Source organism: Mustelus asterias, chromosome 1 (genome assembly GCF_964213995.1).
Source record: "Mustelus asterias chromosome 1, sMusAst1.hap1.1, whole genome shotgun sequence".
NCBI classification, from domain to species: domain Eukaryota; kingdom Metazoa; phylum Chordata; class Chondrichthyes; order Carcharhiniformes; family Triakidae; genus Mustelus; species Mustelus asterias.
In genome coordinates, this window is record NC_135801.1 from 168,859,203 (window position 1) to 168,872,538 (window position 13,336).

A 13,336-nucleotide genomic window follows, 5' to 3' on the forward strand; every position below is an offset into this window, starting at 1 on the left:
ACTAATGGCTTCCACCCTCTGTCTCATTTTTCAGTTATCCACCCATCTCAAATTAGGAAGTTATTGAAAAGGGGCCGAGCTTTTCCCACATGTCTGACTGCCCTCTGGTACCTCATTAAACCATTATTTTTAATGCATTATTTCACACAGTGAGCATTGGCAGACAATTCAAGGAGTTGACTTCAACTGGAAAACATGGAGAGATTTGACCACCCTATGAGCCGATTGAGGCACCTGCACTGTTGACCATGATAAGATCAGATCAGTCCCACATAATCCATGGATCGAACCTGGAAGCTTCCTGCTCCGTACACCTCATTACTGCACCCACTCACAGAGTCACCGAGAGGACACGTGCGTCAACGACAGTTTTAGTATTTCAACAGATACAATATCATTGGTCATCAATGGCTTTTACCTACCTGGGGAATGACAACAGCCTTCGCCGCTGGGCCTCAAGCAGCTGCTGGTGCAAGAGATATTGCTGGTGTAAGGACTGAGGTAAGAAGGTAGGAACATCCTGGAACTGGGAGCTTGGCAAAGACGTCAGAGGCTGCTGCAGCGGCAATGAAGACGCGGTGTGCTGGTGCGATGAGGTCAGTTGGCTGCTCAGACCTGGCTGTGATTGGACAGAGTGAGACAGTGGAAACTCGGGTTGATGAGAGAGGTAAAGTTGTCTGCAGGAGGTGGCATGTGAATGCTGCGACCTTGGGAAAGGGGCACCTGCAGAGTTAAGAAGCACCATTATTGTAGCGTTACCATCCTGGCTGGCACATTCATCTGGGACATCTGTGGCGTTGGTGGGGTGGGTTCAGCAGGAGATCAGAAAGAATGGCATAAATGGTTAAAATGGTCATTCATGCTGTTTGCCTGGCTGTTCCACCAAACCTGGAGTATGGGAGAACCTGGAAGAAATTCAAGCTCTTGGATGAAGGTTTAGCAACTTATCCTACTCTAGATGGACATTCATAGAATCATAGAACTCTACAGTGCAGAAGAAGGCCATTCGGCCCATCGAGGCTGCATCGCCCACAATCCCACCCAGGCCCTATCCCCATAACCCCATGCATTTACCCTACCAGTCCCCCTGACACTAAGGGGCAATTGGGCATGGCCATAACCTGCACACCTTTGGACTTTGGACGGAGCACCCGGAGGAAACCCACGCAGACATAGGGAGAATGTGCAAACTCCACACAGACAGTGACCGAAGCCGGGAATCGAACCCGTTCCTGGCAACAGAGTCCAATTTTCCATATTCCCAATTATTCCATTGTGGTTCTGCTGCTACAAGTAAGGAAACTCCAAAATGTATTCAACAAGCTGCAGAAATGGGGATGGGAATGGGGAGAATCTGCAGACCAACACTGAAACCCTCTGTGCCCCCCTCCTCCAATCCACATTCAACAACAACTTAGATTTATATAGTGCCTACCCATGAAATGGTTCAAAGCTTTTTACAGGAGTTCATTACATGATACGACACATGGCCACATGAGGAGATATTAGGTCAGATGACCAAAAGCTTGATCAAAGAGGTAGGTTTAAAGGAGCATCCTAATTGAGGAAAGTGTGGTGGAGAGATGTGGGGAAGGAGAGCTTGGGCCTTGGGTGACTGAATATGCAACCCGCAATGGTCGAGCAATTATAATTGGGGATGTTCAAAAGGCCAGAGTTAGAGGAATAATATTGTGACCCAAAGAAGCTACTGACTGAAGCAACTCTGGACCTCAGCCATAGACTGGCCCTTTTTCCCATGAAAACGCAGTAAAAAGAGCTGCAAGGGTCCATTGACAGTGCCATCCTCAGCCTTGGATGACCCCCATACCACAGAGCCATGCCCCCAGCGGGTAATGCTTGCATCTCCCATTTGCTGCCAAGAAAGGGCGATTGGAGTCAAAGACCGCGGAATTGCAAAACTGGACGGAGAGTCTATCCACCATGCAGTGAAGAGCTAGAACATCCATGCTGCACTTGTAGCCATAGGGTCCTCCCCAGACAAGGCTACCAAAACAGGCAAGATGCGCACCAGCCAGTCAGGCCGAAGGGCAAAGCCACCTCCAGACAGGACTTTACAAATAAACCAGCCCAGGAATGAGGAATTGATGCAGCTAATTGCATCACCGCACCCAAAGTGTGTCCAATAAGATTAAACTCCAGGTAAATGGCCACCTCCTAGACATGGAGACGGACACAGGAGCCACCGTATCTATTATTGGGGAGCAAACCTTTAGGCGACTCTGATTGGACATCTTGCCTATAATCCTGAGGGACACCAAGGCTAGATTGGCCACTTATACTGGTGAGCCCTTATGTATTGTAGGCACCACTGTAACCCCAGTTACACACGGGCAACAGACAGTCCAACTCCCCCTATAGTGTGCAAGGACCAGGGCCCAGCCTTTTGGGAAGGGACTGGCTACAGAAAGGCTGCCTGGATTGGCAACAGGGGGGGGAATTCTCACAAAAACATTCGAAGTGCTGATTACGTGTAAAAACTGGAATAAACCCCACTGCTTCTTTCAGCGGAACTTTCAAAATGAAGCTCCCACACTCTGTGCATCACAGAGAGCCCGAGCGTGAATCACACTGAACACCAGTGGGCGGGGCCTATTCCCGCTGGAGAGGCCGTTGGCATAGCGCTGAATGGGCCACTGCACATGCTCTGATCTGTCATAGCGGAGATCAACGCATGCGCAGGGACCCCGCACTGCCGGCCTCCCAATCGCTGGCCAGCTCAATCACGGGCCAGCTCCGCGACCCCACATTGCTGGCTGTGTGACCCCCCCCCCCCCTCCCCACCCCCCACCCATGATCGCTGGCCCCCCGGACATCTCCGAGCCAGCCCCGACCCTCCTGCACCCTCACTCCCCCCCCCACCTCCCGGCCCGCCTCGATATTTTGCCTCTCATCTTACCGGTTCACTCCGCCCATCAACCAGCGGGAAGAGAAGGTAAAATCACCCCTAGCAGAATCTCCCGCCTAGACAGCTACCCTGTGCCGCGCACAGAAGGTTTTTATGCGAAGCTGGCTGGGAGTTACATATTTTCCAAATTAGACACATTTACCTCCAACTGGATATTGAGATGTCATCCAGGAAGTATATCCCCATAAATACTCACAAAGGACTGTGTGAGTTTACTCATTTGCCCTTTGTGGTCTCTTTGAGTTGCGCCATTTTTCAAAGAATGATGGAGAACATCCATCAAGAGCTGCCCAGAGTGGCACCTGAATGACATTGTAATCTCAGGAGCTACTGCAAAGGAACATTTGTGGAGGTTTGGAGGAGATTTCTCAGAAGCTGGCATCTGATAGAAAAGGGAAAAATGTGTTCTAGGTCCAGGAGGAAGGAGCGGGTCCCACACCTGTCACTGTGTTCACCTGCACCTTCCATGAGTACAGATACACGCACCTCGGTGGCTCCTACCTCTAGACTAAGCTCAGATTCACAATCTAGTGATCACCTCACAGACACGAGTCCACAGCAGGAGAGCTGGTGATAGTCAAAGAGCTGATGGATACCCTGCTTAAAGTTTAAAGTTTAAATAAAGTTTATTTATTAGTGTCAGAAGTCGGCTTACATTAACACTATAAGAAGGATGTGGAAGCGCTGGAAAGAGTGCAGAGGAGATTTACCAGGATGCTGCCTGGTTTGGAGGGTAGGTCTTATGAGGAAAGGTTGAGGGAGCTAGGGCTGTTCTCTCTGGAGCGGAGGAGGCTGAGGGGAGACTTAATAGAGGTTTATAAAATGATGAAGGGGATAGATAGAGTGAAGGTTCAAAGACTATTTCCTCGGGTGGATGGAGCTATTACAAGGGGGCATAACTATAGGGTTCATGGTGGGACATATAGGAAGGATGTCCGAGGTAGGTTCTTTACTCAGAGAATGGACTGCCTGCAGTGATAGTGGAGTCAGACACTTTAGGAACATTTAAGCGGTTATTGGATAGGCACATGGAGCACACCAGGATGATAGGGAGTGGGATAGCTTGATCTTGGTTTCAGATAAAGCTCGGCACAACATCGTGGGCCAAAGGGCCTGTTCTGTGCTGTACTGTTCTATGTTCTATGTTTAACACTGCAATGAAGTTACTGTGAAAATCTCCTAGTCGTCACACTCCGGCGTGTATTCGGGGATACCGAGGGAGAATTTAGCATGGCCAATGCACCTAACTAATATGTCCTTTGGACTGTGGGAGGAAACCGGAGCACCCAGAGGAAACCCACGCAGTCGTGGGGAGAATGTGCGAACTCCACACAGACAGTGACCCGAGCTGGGAATCGAACCTGGGTCCCTGGCGCTGTGAATCGGCAGTGCTAACCACTGTGCCACCATGCTGCCCCATGCCACCGTGCTGCCAGTGATTCCAAGTCCAATGATGAGCCTCCGCAGATGGCCTGAGGAGACATGTTGGCGATGCAGTGACAGGCAGGAGAACATCTGGCAGATTTGTCAGAGGGTGGGATGAAGGATGGAGGAGTCCGTCCACCTTCTCTCTGCTGTTGTGCTTCCGGTGTGCGAGTGCCTCAAAGTCTCCATAAGAAGATGGCTGGTTTCCTTGGAGAAGTCCAGCAGAACGCATGGTTTCTGCTGGATTTACACCCGAACTCCATCACTCTAGCCTCGATGTTCCTCCAGGGGCACCTTTTCCTCAAGGAGTCAGGGAGGGGCCATTAGGCACCCACAGGGAGAGAGAGCACCAGCCAGGCACCCCGGTGTCATCCACCCAGGGTGCCCCGCCACTCAAACCCCCTCTGCCACCACCTCCAGCAAATCTGGCTGTGGAGAGCGCAGCTAGCCTAGAGCAGGGGACGCTTAGCAGGCCAGGCTCCTCAAGGTCTCGGGCCTCCAGAGGATGTCTGCCAAAGTAACCTCAGACAACAGGGCAAAGCAGTCAGCAGGCTGCCTCCAGCTCTGCTGTGGGTGTCGGGGCTGCATCCTGGCGTACTGATAGTATTCCCGTATTGAACGCACACTGGAGGCACAGGTATTCAGGCACTGCATATACTTTGTTCTTTTGTAAATATATTCCGCTTTATTCCTGCTCCAAGTCTCATGGATCAAAGGATATTCTTTACTCGGAGAGTGGTTGGGGTGTGGAATGGACTGCCAGCAGTGATAGTGGAGTCGGACACTTTAGGAACTTTCAAGCGGTTATTGGATAGGCACATGGAGCACGCCAGGGTGATAGGGAGTGGGATAGCTTGATCTTGGTTTCGGACAAAGCTCGGCACAACATCAAGGGCCGAAGGGTCTGTTCTGTGCTGTACTGTTCTATGTTCTATGTTCTATGATATTCAAGTATTGCAGCATTCTGCTTGCATTCAAGGATCAGACATGTATGTCCCGAAAAATTCCCATCTGGAACTTTGGTTGCATTGATTCACAAATGGTCTCACCACAGAGGGTAGTTTAAGTTTATTTATTAGTGTCACAAGTACAAAGAACAAAGAAAATTACAGCACAGGAACAGGCCCTTCGGCCCTCCAAGCCTGCACCGACCATGCTGCCCGACTTAACTAACACCCCCTACCCTTCCAGGGACATTATCCCTCCATTCCCATCCTATTCATGTACTTGTCAAGATGCCCCTTAAAAGTCACTACCATATCCGCTTCCACTACCTCCCCCGGCAATGAGTTCCAGGCACCCACTACTCTCTGTGTAAAAGATCTGCCTCGTACATCTCCTTTAAACCTTGCCCCTCGCACTTTAAACCAGTGCCCCCTAGTAATTGACTCTTCCACCCTGGGAAAAAGCTTCTGACTATCCACTCTGTCCATGCCTCTCATAATCTTGTAGACTTCTATCAGGTCTCCCCTCAACCTCCGTCGCTCCAGTGACAACAAACCAAGTTTCTCCAACCTCTCCTCATAACTAATGCCCTCCATACCAGGCAACATCCTGGTAAATCTTTTCTGTACCCTCTCCAAAGCCTCCACATCCTTCTGATAGTGTGGCGACCAGAATTGAACACTATATTCCAAGTGCGGCCTAACTAAGGTTCTATAAAGCTGCAACATGACTTGCCAATTTTTAAACTCAATACCCCGGCCGATGAAGACAAGCATGCCGTATGCCGCCTTGACTACCTTCTCCACCTGCATTGCCACTTTCAGTGACCTGTATACCTGTACACCCAGATCCCTTTGCCTATCAAGTAGGCTTACATTAACACTGCAATGAAGTTACTGTGAAAATCCTCTAGTCACCACACTCCAGCGCCTGTTCAGGTACACTGAGGGAGAATTTAGCATGGCCAATGCATCTAACCTGCACGTCTTTCGGAATGTGGGAGGAAACCGGAGCACCCGGAGGAAACCCACGCAAACACGGGGAGAATGTGCAGACTCCATACAGTGACCCAAGCCGGGAATCGGACCCAGGTCCCTGGCGCTGTGAGGCTGCAGTGCTAACCACTGTGCCACCGTGCCATCTAGAGGGTAGCCTTTAATTTCACATCTGTACCATCAGCAAAGGCATACAACATGTGAGCATGGTGTCTGGCCAATACACCTGTCACCCTTAAATCCCAGGCAAACATCACATGGACGTGGGAGAATCGCTCATCAGCTTTACTGAATATCCTGCACTGATCCCCGCTTTTTGTGGATGGCCTAGTTATGTCGCTACTTACAGAACCTTCATTTTCCTGACTCGTAGTTTCTGCAATAGTGTTTACATGATAAGAATGGATATTTGGAAACTGTGGTATCATAAATCCAACACCTCAGGCTTCCATGCCTCCTGGCACCTTGCGATTGCCCCCACGTTTAAGGCTGAACATTGTTCTGTGCTTAGTCCCCACTCTCCCCAGGCATGACACTGAACTGGCTAAATAAGGATCACCCAGGATAATCTCAAATGTCTGCAAGTGGGGTTTGAGCGTGGAATGTCGGAGGTGTGTGTTCACCTTGACGAAGCAGTTCAAAGAAGGTTCACTCAACTGGTGCCTGGGATTGGAGAAGCTATCTTATGAGGAAAGGTTGGACAGGCCGGACCTGTATCTATTGAAGTTTAGGAAAATGAGAGGTGATCTTATTGAAACATGTAAGACTTGACTGGGTGAATGCTGAAAAGGTGTTTCCCTGTGTGGGAGAGAATCGAACTGGGGGGCACAGCTTCAAAATAAGGCGTCACCCATTTAAGATGGGAATGAGGAGAAATTATTTCTCTCAGAGAGTCGTGAATCTTTGGAATTCTCTAACCCAGACAGCGGTGGAGGCAGGGTCATTGAATATTTTTAAGGCAGAGATAGATAGAAGCTTGACTAACAAGGGGGGGGTTAAAGGTTTTGGCACTCGGTGGAATGTGGAGTTGAGGCCACAATCAGATCTTATTAAATGGCGGAGCCGGCTCGAGGGGCCGAATGGCCTATCCTGCCCCTATTTCATAGGTTCAAAAAAGCCATCTCGTTTCATCTGACGATCTGACATTGCTCCTGGATAGCTGCTTAGGAATGCTTCACATTATCCTTGTGTGAAGGTACAGCAAATAATTCTGTATGGAATTTATTGTGTTACTGTGTCCGCATTGACTTGGACTGTATGGAAAGCTCTGGACAAAACATTCTCCTCTTCTCCCTTTCCCGGGCACACACTAGCCCCCTTCACCAGACACTATCCCTCACATCCCCTTGTGTCCCGTACCCAGCCTCCACAACACCCTTCCACCCTCCACGGCCCCCTTGCACCCTTCACCTGCCTCCCGTTTCCAGCTTTGGTGCACCTTTAGTTGCCAATGCCCAGTACAAGTGACGGTCATGAGCGGTCCCCAAGAACGGCGAAAGCAGCATCTACTGCCCTCAAAGTCTAGGAACCAGCCTACCTGGCCAGGTGCAGACACTTACATGCAGTTGTGAAAGTGAGCATTCCAAATTCCCATTGGCAGGGTGCTTAATGTGAGGGAGGACAAGATTCCGGTGTGTTGGCCTTTTAATGAGCATTCAGGAGATGTAAATGGGGTTCTTGACATAGCTCCGTGGGACACTGGACCCAACTTCGAGCTGCTGTGAGGGTCAGGACAAGAAGGAAACTTATTTTTGGCTTCAAGCTGAATCTTGCTCCCCACACACCATGATTTCTGCTGCAGCGGCAGTGGAAGGTCCCACCCAAGTTGGTTTTTATTTCAACTTGCTCACGTTTGGCACAGACTGGAGCATCTTATTCATGGTTATGTGTTGGTCAACACCTCAGGTATACAAATGTGCACCTAAAAGAGAATGGGATGAAAAATGTACATTTCTATAGCTCCTTGCATGTCCTCAGGACATACCAAAATTCATAACAGCCAATGAGGTGCTTTGAAGCATAGCGACTGTTGTTAGAAACATGGGGCCAAGTTGAGAGCAGCAATGTGATATTGATCTGATTATTTGTTTTTGTGATGTCGATTGAGGGATAAATATTGGCCAGGACACTGGAGGTAACTCCTCCGCTCCTCTTTGAAATAAAAGAACAAAGAACAAGAACAATACAGCACAGGAACAGGCCCTTCGGCCCTCCAAGCCTGCGCTGATTCCTAATTCTTATTTATTCACATTAGTTACTGCACATGTGCAGTTTCTATCCCTCTGTTCGCCTCCTGTTCATGTGTCCATCAAGATACACCTTGAACGTTGCTAATGTGCCTGCTTCCACCTTCTCCACTGGCTGTGTGTTCCAGGCACCCACCACCCTCTGTGTGAAAATCTTTCCCTGTATGTCTCGCCTAAACTTTCCCCCTCTCACCTTAAACCTGTGCCCCCTTGTAGTTAACCTTTCCACCCTAGGAAAAAGCCTCTGTGAAATAGTGTCATAGAACTGTGGTCTCACAGCGCCAGGGATCTGTGTTCAATTCCAGCCTCGAGTCACTGTCTGTGTGGAGTTTGTATGTTGTCCCCGTGTCTGTGTGGATTTCCTCTGGGTGTCCCAGTTCCTTCCACACTCCAAGGATGTGTGGGTTTGGTTGATTGGCCAGGCTAAATTGCCCCTTAGTGTCAAGGGGAGTCTAGCAGGGTAAATACATGGGTTACGGGGATAGGGTCTGGTTTCGATTGTTGTTGGTGCAGGCTTGATGGGCCAAATGGCCTCCTTCTGCACATTAGCGATTCTATGATCCTATGAAATAAATAAGAATGAATAAATAAGTATGATTCAATAGCCGTTACCGAGACATGACTGCAGGAGAACATGGATTGGGACCTGAATATTAAAGGTTACAGGATATTTAGGAAGGACAGGAAGTGAGGAAAAGTTGGAAGGGTCTCTCTGTTAGTTATTGATGGTATCAGCACAACCGGGAAAGAAAACCTAAGTTCAGGAAATCAGGATGTGGAAACGAATTAGTTCGAGATGAGAAGTGGCAAACGTAAGAATTAACTAGTGGGAGTCATGTACAGGCCCCCTAAATAGTCACAAAATAGGGTGGAGCATAAAGGAAGAAATAATTGGGGCTTATCAGAAAGGCACGGTGATAATCATGGGAGATTTTAATCTAAATATAGACTGGAAAAGTCAGATGGTTAAAGCCCAGAGGAGGAGTTTTTGGGATAGTTTCTTAGAAGAGCACCTTCTGGAGCCAACCAGAGAGCAAGTACTGAACCTGGTATTGTGCAATAAGATGGGAGTAATTAATGATCTCAGTGAAGACACCCTGAGGTAGCAGCAACCAAAATATGATTGAATTTTACACTTAATTTGAGGGAAAGAGGAGTGGCTCCAAGACTAGTATTTTAAACTTAAATAAGGGCAATTATGAGGGCATGAAAGCTGAGCTGGCTAAAGTGAATTGGCAAATTAGGCTAAGGGATAGAGATGCTGTGGCAAACATATAAGGGGGTATTTCAGATTGCACAGAATAGATACATTCCAATTGAGTAAGAAAAGGTCCAAGGGACAGACCCACCATCCATGGTTAACTAGAAAGGCTATAGGTAATATTAAACTTAAAGAAAAAGCATATAATTGTGCAAGGACAGGTGGCAGGTCAGAAGATTGGACAGAATATGAAGAACAGCAAATATCAACTAAAAGATTAAGGAAGGAAAAATTAAAGTATGAGAGAAAGTTAGCCACAAATATAAAAACAGATAATAAGAGTGTTTAGAAATATTTAAAAGAAAAATGAGTCAACAAAGTGAGTCTTGATCCTATAGAAAGTGAGTCTGCAGAAATGGTAATGGAAAACTGGGAGATGGATGGCAGATGAATTGAACAGATATTTTGCAGTCTTCACTGGAAAAGATACAAGTAACATCCCAGGAGCAGCCCAGGAGCAGCTATCAGCCAGGAAATGGAAAGGAGGGAGAAACTCGGGAAAAGTGCAGTCACCAGAGAAGTGGTACTTAGCAAATTGTTGGACTTGGGGACTGACAAGGGCTCGGGCCCTGATGGACTTCATCCTAGAATGTTAAAGGAAGTAGCTAGTGAGATAGTTGATGCATTGGTTTTAATTTTCCAAAAGTCGCTAGATTTGGGGAAGGTCCCATTAGATTGGGAGATAGCAAATGTACTTCCATTATTCAAAAAGGGAGGCAGAGACAAAGCAAGAAACTACAGGCCAGTTAGCTTAACATCTGTCATAGGGAAGGAGGTTCCAAACTAGATTGTGTTAAAAAGTCATTCATGGGATGTGGGCGTCACCGGCTGGGCCAGCGTTTATTGCCCATCCCTAAGGGCATTTAAGAGTCAACCACATTTGTGTGGGTCTGGAGTCACATGGAGGCCAGACCAGGTAAGGACAGCAGATTTCCTTCCCCAAAGGACATTAGTGAACCAGATGGGTTTTTACGTCAATCGACAATGGTTTCATGGTCATCATTAGACTTTTAATTCCAGATATTTCATTGAATTTCACCATCTGCCCATGGGCGGGATTTGAACCCAGGTCTGCAGAGCATTACCCTGCGTCTCTGGATTACTAGTCCACTACACCACTGCCTCCCCATTATTAAAAACATGCCCAGAATTACGTCCGCAAAAATAAAGCTAAATGAGGAAAATGACTCCAAAATAGGGACAATGGCTGCGTAACATGTCTGTGTGTCTGATCATAAAAGACAAGAATCCCATTAAACAAAGGAAAGCAGAAAGATGAGACTGAGAGTGAAACGAAGCCTGTGTGTAAATCCCCCATTGTGACGTCAGCTGTGAAGCTTAGAAAGTTCTCTCTCTGTCTCAAATCTCAGCTTCACTTCCCTCAGGGCAGGAGTTGCAGCGTTGCAATCGGACTCAGTGCTCCCAGCTTAAAGAGACAAACAGCCAGCCGCAGCTTCCCGTCCAAGATCACCATCGAATAACCCCTGTTGGCAGCTACCTTAGCCGGGAACAAGAGAGCAGGCTGGGCTTTGAATAGCATTCAGTGCCAGGATTCACAGTTTTACAATGATGCCAGCGTTGGGGAGTTCCCTGGCACTATCAGCTGCCTCACAAAAGCTGAGGAGGAAACCAAAGAGTGAGAGGACATAAAGTCACTGAGTTCTCGGAAGTCACTGCACTGTAACACGCTGACAGCTACACATGGGGAAGGTGGTTATAGCACTAAGAGGTCCCACGTCAGTCCAGATACACAAATAGATGTCAGGGAAAGTGGAACAGAAACCAGAACAATTATTCATCCCATCACTTTGCAAGTGCAGAAAGTGGAACAGACCAAAGGAGGAAAAAAACAACAAAGAAGATATCCGATCAGTATTGGTCTGTTAGTATATGGCAGGTGGGAATGTGTGCTGCAAGATGCTTTAAAGTTTATTTATTAGTGTCACAAGTATGCTTACATTAACACTGCAATGAAGTTACTGTGAAAACCCCATAGGCGCCACACTCCACCGCCACCTGTCCAGGTACACTGAGGGAGAATTTAGCACGGCCAACATGCACATAACCAGCATGTCTTTCGGACTGTGGGAGGAAACCGGAGCACCCAGAGGAAACTCACGCAGACACAGGGAGAACGTGCAGGCTCTGCGCAGACAGTGACCCGGGTCAGGAATCGAACCCTGGTCCCTGGTGCTGTGAGGCAGCAGTGCTAACCCACTGCGCCACCGTGTTCTCTATAATGGGGAAAGGGCAGGTAATTCTCTGTGTAGGGGGGAACACAAAGACTACAGAACCTACAGTACATCACTTCACACAGCACTACAAGCGAACACATACATATGTGTCAACAGAAAAGTGCGTTGTAAACTCTATCGTTCCAAGTAGATGAATTGTACAGCATTTTTCTAGGGTAAAAAAAAAACAGACAGACTAACAAAGCACAATTCCGACAAGTCTGATGTGAATGTATCACTCAAGGTTTAACACTGCATACCTATGTAAACACAAGAACGCGTTGAGATTTATCAATCAATATTTCGCTACAAATTCACTTACAAAGAAAGTGTCTCAGAATTAACATGAGGGCACACATTACTCACAACACAGTCAATGTGATTAACAAAAGTGGAATCAATATCAGCTGTCATGTAAAGAAGGGAAAAGAAGATGTTTTTGATCATTTCTTTCCCCTGAAGGTAGTACCTCTGTTGTTCACCGATCCAAAAACTGGAAGAACAAGATATCCGACATGTACTAGCACCATCCTGGAGTCTTTGTTGCTAACGGCCGCGGAGACAGATGGCCCATGGAGCTGCTGCCCTCCAATCCCCTATATACATTCAAATGTGGAGCTGTGCCTGCAGCTGTCTCTCATACAAAGAACAGCAGGGCAATCTAGAGCACTCATTATCCTGGGACTTTATATCCTGTGGCACTCCAGCCAGCCAATCGGGGGTTACTGACCCTATTGTACTTGACACCACCCACCACCCCCCCCCCCCCACCACATTCACACCACCCCCCCACCACTCCCCCACATTCACACCTCCTCCTCACCCACTTGCACACCCCATCGCTTCCCCCATAGACACAGCCTCCCTCTCTTTCTCTTCTGCGGTGTCCAATTGTCAGTGTCGATGTATTTATGTACAAGTGTGTGTGCGTGTGTGTATGTGAGAGTTTGGCTTTATATGTCTGATATGAAATTTCATGCTTCAGAACTGTTGCTGTCAGGGTGACACAGACCGGATGTTCACTGAAACATTGTCACTTTCCAGCGATGAATTTAAACCTCTGTCGACAACTGTCTCCTTTGTGAAGTGGTCAGTTCTGGATTGCCCTCCTCCTGAAGCATTAGGGGTCGATTTGAAATCTGTGCCATATTGTCAACCAGAACATGTGATCGTGAGCTGGCAGCTGCTTTTACCTCTCTCCTGAGTTATAATTTCATTGCAGTCAAAATTAAACAGGCAAGGATCTATTTTTCTCCTAAAAGTGTCAGGTCTTCTGCTACAGCTACTTTATAGAGGTTTACATC

The 13,336-nt window shown here is 47.7% G+C and overlaps 1 protein-coding gene across 1 annotated transcript in view; it reads right to left on the minus strand.

Moving 5' to 3' along the window:
• The window catches only part of ark2ca (arkadia (RNF111) C-terminal like ring finger ubiquitin ligase 2Ca), a 36,106-nt gene extending 23,486 nt beyond the window's left edge, over positions 1 to 12,620 (minus strand). The window contains exons 1-2 of the mRNA XM_078228010.1: positions 12,502 to 12,620; positions 423 to 723 (exon numbers count right to left, since the gene is read on the minus strand). Coding sequence (XP_078084136.1) covers positions 423 to 723; positions 12,502 to 12,562 — 362 coding nt within the window. The 5' untranslated portion in view covers positions 12,563 to 12,620. The remainder of the gene's footprint in view (positions 1 to 422; positions 724 to 12,501) is intronic.
• Positions 12,621 to 13,336: the final 716 nt, after the last annotated feature.